Source organism: Ischnura elegans, chromosome 8, assembly GCF_921293095.1.
Source record: "Ischnura elegans chromosome 8, ioIscEleg1.1, whole genome shotgun sequence".
Taxonomy (NCBI): Eukaryota; Metazoa; Arthropoda; class Insecta; order Odonata; family Coenagrionidae; genus Ischnura; species Ischnura elegans.
In genome coordinates, this window is record NC_060253.1 from 101,308,301 (window position 1) to 101,315,892 (window position 7,592).

Sequence of the window (7,592 nt, forward strand, 5' to 3'; positions counted from 1 at the left end):
GAGTCAAAATAGTTATCAGCGATTGAGAGGTTGACTGCGGTCAGTGGCGGCTTGAGGAGAGAACGGGGGGAGCCAAAAAACCCCCGAAATTTCGGGAAAATTTAAAAGATGGTAATTTTGAAGGAGGCTTTCCCATGAAAATTTTAATTTTCACTACCTTGCAAACAATGTTAGGAAAAATGATTGATGAATATCTAAAAGCCACTTGTTTACGCGTATCAGAGGCTGAGAGGTAATGCACACCACCAATGCTATTCGGTTCGCAATGATTATAATCACATCGAAATAAAACCGACCTAAATCCGTCCATGCCTGCGGTCAGCGGCGGATCCAGGATTTTATTCTGAGGCACAGGGGTCTGACAGGTAAACGATCTTCTCATACTTGAGATTAAAAACAGCGTATGTGCAAAAATTACTGTGCGAAATCTTATCTTTATTTTAATACGAAAGTTATTAATATGAAATTTAACAATTGGGGCTCCGTATTGCACGAAACAAAATTAACTTAATGATAACGGTATAAAAAATTGTGTATATTTTTGAAGCGTCTGAAGGGGGCACATGACCCCCCTAAATCCGTCCATAGCTGCGGTTGATAGCTATTTCGTAGAGTTCAATAGTTTTCACAATAAATAGGATAGCAAAGCCAGGACCTGATTCTTCCAAATCTGATTACGTAACCCTTCCCCAAAGCAATTTTAAGTGTATAAGGCTTCGTTGAATAGGAAAAGTTCGGCAATTAAACCTTACCTTCTCCGTCGTAATACTTTTCTATGAGGACGAGCGTTAGGAGGAAGAATGTTGAGTAAGTGTGTGAGGGGATGGCTGAGAATAGGATTGTTGGGATGAAAAGGGGTGGGCCTCATTGTGAATTGAAGAGGGAAGTACAGGGATGGCAGGGAGTCGGGCCTAGGTAACCATCAAAATGCTTTACGTAAACCTACCTTCAGCGGTAGAATAATAATTATTATTACTAACACTGCCAACCTGCCCATTCCACAGCCAGGTTGACTCTGCTGTAGCACTTGGTACGACTGAGTGTGACTGCGTAAAATGCAGCCGGACTAATACGCTATAAAATTAATACGTATAGATTATTATTAAGATTGAAAAACTTGTTTTGTATGGAGACTGCTCATTACATGTAACTGCCATATTGAGGCAGTGGTAAGGAAACCGGCCTAACTGAAATTTCCTGGAATTAGGAATATTTAGAGACCCTTCAATACGTAGCCTCTGTGAGCCACATTTTTATTTTACCAACCTATATTCCAGATCCTCCCATAAAAAAATAGAAATCGAGCCTCCTGGCTCAGAAAATAGCCCTTTCCTCGTAGGCAAAACTGCTATTATCACATCTGTTACGACGACTATAATTCTCCGTCTGTAAGTAGCAACTCCAAATTTTGTCCACCCATTTAATAATATCTCCATACCCAGGGTTTTATGAATTCCAAAAAAAATCAGAAACAAATTCCATAAGGCTAGTCGACGCAATTTAAAAATAGGCAAGAGTCTAATAGGATGGTTTCCTATTATTTTTTTATTGCCTAAATCGAAAGATTATTACTCCTGGAGTACGCATTTCACGCTTTTAAATTTTTAAATGACGATATCCATTTTTCGCGATTAAATGAAAAGTGAAAATATTCAAGCGCGCGAAAACGCGACGGCTAAGTATGAATGCCAGGAAAAACTCCGTGTGACGTCATTCTGGTTCTCGCTGCCGCAAGTGAGGTGCCCTTGGAGCGAGGCTTTGAGCGCTGATAAGACGCAGGATTCTAGCAGGTAGCAGAGTATCCTGCCAGCTGGTAGCGCTTGGCTTAAATAAGGATTATCAATACCTTATCAAACGAAGAAAACTTTCCGACCTTAGCCAGTTTTAATAGGTGATTATTTAGACATATTTCCCTGAGCTCTATGCCTCATGCATGCATTGGTAATCTCAGACAATGTAAAACTCCTATCTAGTCGCATGGAAACTAGGTCCCTGTGACGTCACGTGGAGTGGCATCGCATGAGGGCCAATTTGGCCTTTTTCAAATGAGGATAAAATTGACCATTGCCATTCGTCTAAACCGGTATTTATAAAATCAAATAATTTGTATATTATGAATACACTAATGGTGGGTAACGAATCGCAATCAATGCCTTTCGTTTTCTTTGATGAAGGAAACTACCCTATTATAAAATTTGGTTCCGTCTTAAGATTTTTTTTATAAATTAAGTTTTATTAGAAGTTCATCGTGGATGTTGCTCCTAAAAACACGACGTAAATTTGAAAAAATGTGAATAATAATATGTGCATGGAAAACTGGGTCATTTAAAATTTCAATTCAAATTAATAATTTAATTGAATTGCATTTATTTTAATTTCACCTTGATTTCAGTTTTCCACACATTGAAGTCACACCTATTGCGGCTTCTAGATGGCAGGGGGGGGGGGGAGTACAGGGATGTCTATCCTAATTTTTAAACCTACATCCCTTGGGCGAGCTATCACCTACTAATAAGTTGAACTACTCAGCTTATATGCTAAAAAAATAGGTCGTGCTTTTACGCTCACCGCTACGTAAAGCTCATAGGTATTTTCCATACTTCACAAACAAGAGTTTCAGTTCACAAATTTCCCAGAACACAATATCGTTTCATTATGTTTAAGGAAAGTCATCACAGTGAGTATACACGCTTCCACTGATCCGAAAAATTCTTACAACAGCGACAAACTATGAAGTGAGTAACAAGGCTCCTTTAAATAGCTAAGAAGGAACTCTTGGCAATTCAGGTAATATACGAAACTCTAGGTAATCAAGACTATCACAAAAATGTTTTATGAGTATAAAATTATTTCACCATGTAAGCTACGTTGAAATGATTGACGGATGTAATTCACATTATTTAGCCATGAATTAATAAGAAAAATCTTATATCCAGGAAATGTAATTGATTCCGCTTCAGAGCAGAGAAATTTTCTTCGACTTTCCATTTATATCACAGGGTAGTTTATTGAAGGTCCCTCGCGGGCTTCTGCAATTGATCATGGAGGATATTATTATTATTATGGAACAAAGGGCTAGTTAGCTGCTGTAGTCAACTACGGCTAATTAATAACAGTTTATTCGTAATATATCGTAAATGCCGCTTTATCAAGCGGCCAGCACTGTCCACCTCTTCATAACTACAAATAGCGAAAATAAATTTTGTGCTATCGAATACATAGAGAAATTTATGATCCACGTTCTCATCGTAAATTGTAATAAAGATAAAAAAATCCATGCCAAGGAAGGTTTAGCAAACGGGTAAACCTCCAGTAATATCAATTACAATGAAAATGGATTTTATCCTGAAATGCAGAAATGTGTCCTTAAGGCCTGTCATTCGCAAAGAAGAGAATGATTTAAATCATAGTGTTTGTGATGAATTAATCATTTGGCGAGGAAGAATATGATTGTCCGGAGCATGGTAAGTTTTCATAGTTTTCACCGTGTCAATATTCGGTAAATCTAGAATGAATTGTTTTTCGCCGCTTGGGGTTACGAAAAATTAATGTCCGACGGGTTGCATTCACTTAGGATAGAAAATTATTTCAAGATTTTAAGTCGATTACGAAGGAAGAAGAGAGATGATCCAAACTATTTAGCGTCTAATTTCATCCGAGAACAATCTTTAGGCAAATATACTCGATTCGTCACACATGGAACATCATCTCAATACAGTGGAAGTAGTACAAGGCCCACACTACACATGTAATAAGTAGACAGGTTTATTTGAATTGGGCAGTACTTCTGTTCATTGTATGTCAAATAATTCACCACGTTTGAATAAGATAACCAATTACTTTCATTTAAAAATTATAGAATTGATGCAATCCCATGGTGACCCACAATCTTATTCAACTTACATGTTGATGACACAACTTTAAAAAAATGTAAGACACTAATTTCACTTTATCTTCACATCTTTCCATCAAAGCCATTGTCTGTACCCAAGAATAGGGTAAGGATGGAGAGGAAGTCTCAACTAGCCAAGGTGAATGGTTAGGGCCTCAAACCCGTATCAACATGATGGGAGAGCAGATCACATTGTGAGGGAATATAATTCAGGGACCAATCACTTTTTTCTCAGGGATAGAACTTTCTCAGCCGAACAATACGTCGTCAGGCACCAAGTACCTAGGGCCCTTAGGACACAGGTTTCATCTAGTTTAAAAAAAAAACAATTTTAGAACAGATTTAAACCTGATATCAATCATTTGAATAGTGAATTGGAAAAAGTTTTCCCCATTTTGAAAAGTAACAGTCACCCTAAGCATAGTGTGTACGCAGACAAATCCGTGGCACTCGCATGCAATCCCTAAAAATAGCAAAAATTGCCTTAAAGCCTAAAAAATGAAATTTCATGCCTACTTAGAAAATCTGAAGAATATAAATGGGCAAAACCTAAAACTTTTTAAATAGTTAAATCTCTCGTGGAATGAAACATACAAGGCTAGCAAACGAATCTGTGTGAATGTTCAAAATTGGTTAGAAAAAAAATTGTGATATCAAAATTTCAATCAAAGACAACGTTAAGACCGAGATAGCCAGTGGGAAATTTTTTAAAGACAGGTGCGATTGCTGTATTGCCATTTTGGAAATACAAGTTTAATAGGGACAAAAACTTTATAAAGAGAAAAACCTCTTTCTTCATCGATAGAGGAAGTCACAAAAGCCAAAAACAACAAATTATGTATTTAACTTTATTTCAAACAGTAAAAAAAAACAGGTTATCACTTCAAAATTGAATCATGCCAACAATTCCCCATCCAGAAAGCATCAGTCACAAAGGTTTCCTAAAGGAATTTCACCTCACAACGTCATAGGCTGGAAAAAGAAACTGTTCCACACTTCATCGCAATGGAAGTTTTCACCAGATAAACAACCACATTCCCCAAAACAAACTACTGTACATTCAATTGTGATGCATAAGAATTTGTAGCAACGTATGTATTTCAGAATTTTAAAAACTTAAACATGAAAATATATGCTGCCATGCATTTAATATTGACATTGCTTAAGTCTTCTTTGGTGGAAGTGTGCAAACATCATCATTGCACACTGGTGCGTTACTGGCAGAAGCTTCATTTGATTCGGTTGCGATGACAGGCAAACCAAGAACCTAAAAAATGAGAAGTGTTGATGTTATAATGATGAAACACACCAAAAGTACATCAAGAAAGACTTAAATGGAAAATAAGAGTATACATTACACTCATTGCAACTTATTTCTGAATACCTTCTAACTGATACGCTTAATCTTGCTGTGTTTTCCCACAACTTATCTTAAAAAATAAAATTTCCAAATACAACACAAAGATGAGGAGAAAATCATACCTACTCTTGGAGAGGAAACAGCCACAGAACTGAACAAAAGTGGTTCACGAATGTGGACCAAATCGATGGTATTTTGAAACCTTAGATTGTGAACATTGATGGCAGAAAATATTATGTATAAGCTTAACTGAATATTACATAGGTGAATTAGGAATTTTAAGTTAACTGGGACCTCAGAATAAATAACAAACATCAACATTCGAAGTATAAAACACAAATAATACTTACATCAAGCAGCTTGATTTGCTTAAAAATATTGACAACTTAGGCACATGGTTTTACATAATGCATTATTAAGTACTTTGAGAGGGTGGAAGAATACAATTTTGCAAAAAGTAGCTTGAAAATTCAGTGTCACGCATAACAAACGCTAAAAAACACACTCCTTGACTGCAACAGACGATATCAGAACTGAATTGTTTCTGCCTGTGCCTTGATTTTTTTTAAGGAAGTCTGTCTCCCATTGGAGACGGACAATTTCTTACAGCTTCTGACTTATGTCTGCTAATGCCCCATTGTAGACCAGCCCTAACACATTCAATGCTGGATGCAATTCCAAACTCCAAAATTAGACACAATTTTTTAAGTCTCAGAAATACTGGACCAAAACAGACAGCAGATAATTAAAGTAGAGACATAAATGAAGGCCATATATAAGGTCTGCATGGAACTTAACAAATGGAGAGAGCAAAAACTAAGTAGGAGGATAAACAAAGTCAATTAATGAGGTCCAAACCTTGAAATAGATAAGGGTCAACCAATTGACACAGTTCACAGTTAAAATTTTAAACAGTGGTTAACATATATCCAATCAAAGCCCCAGTCAGATATTCAGATTTAGATAACTGCGATACCAATCAAGTCATGTCACGTTGAATGATCCAGCTCATACTGGTACTAACTAAGTCCTTCAGACTGAAGGATGGGGGCACCTCTAGTATCAGATGTTCACAACGAAACAATATCACTTTGTTCAAAGGTAAAATGCCAAATAAAAAGACTCATATCATAAGATAGAGACATTCATCTGCTCAAATTTAACTGTGCGTATTATAATTGGATGTATATGTATCCCACCGCATACCTTTAGAGGAAGCTTGTAGGGTCGTACGTAGATGAAAAATATTACTTTCAGACTGTTAAACTTATTAAAGCTGTAAGGACTGCAACTTATTTTCAATTCATTTTCATTCCCAACAAAGGGTAATTAGAGAAACTGTTTGATATATAAGGGAAAGCCATGTAAATCCAACAGCAAACTAATTACGTTTACTCAACTTTGAAGCCATGCTGTTTTTCTAATTTAATGGTACTTGAACATAGCTTTCCCACAAGGTTTACGCACGGGTAACTTCATTTGTTTGCAGAAAAAACAAATTCTAGCCGGCCAACATACACATATTCTTTACTTCATGGACTTCTTGATGCCACACCACTTATTAGCATACTCCATTCATAATACCCAACTGCTATGAAGAGGGAAACAGTACAATCAACGGTTGCAAGCATATATAAATCAAAACAAATAATGTAGGAAATTTACCTTGAGAAAAGTTTCATTAGGAACATGTTCAGCCAATCTTTCCTGCTTGAAGCTATAAAGAATTTCTTTCCCACCAGCAGATACCACAAGAGCTCCACCGTTCTGCAGTCCATCACCTTTCATATCACCCCCCAAATTCATCTTCTTGCCCTAATATGAAAAAGAAAATCCTTAAGTGACAATGTATCAGAATTATTAATGGCATCTACGAACGTAAAATAAGAATGAATACTTACCCTAGCAGCTGCTTCTTTGACATCCCAACTGAATATTGCTCTCAACACACTGAACAAACTAAATCTTTTAAAACCTAGGGCTGAATACGACTTCTTGTCGGTATCAATAAACAAATCTGAAAAAAAATGTTGAAGACGTTGTCGTTTAGTAAAGCAAATGATATCAATCACGTCATATATAAGATTAATCCAGTAGAAACTACGACAACTATAAATATGGTGTACATTCAAATTCAATACCTCCTGCAAAGAATTTTTCTTTGACGAACTCCTCGATTCCTAACTCCTCCACACCGATGCCCACCAGACGAATGTCATTCTCCTTGAGCTGTGGGTAAATAGCGCTTACGTCTTTCGCCCACAGCCGGCACAACACTCATCCCCATCTTCGGAAGAAGATAACAACGCACGTGTGATCTTTCCACAATGAATTCATTGG

General features: G+C 36.8%; 1 protein-coding gene across 1 annotated transcript; it reads right to left on the reverse strand.

Moving 5' to 3' along the window:
* Window positions 1–4,726: 4,726 nt before the first annotated feature.
* LOC124163889 (prostamide/prostaglandin F synthase-like) lies at window positions 4,727–7,592 on the reverse strand. The gene is given in 4 exon segments (XM_046540997.1): window positions 4,727–5,159; window positions 6,918–7,067; window positions 7,154–7,269; window positions 7,394–7,592. Coding segments are annotated over 4 exon segments (567 nt in total). The 5' UTR covers window positions 7,590–7,592; the 3' UTR covers window positions 4,727–5,054.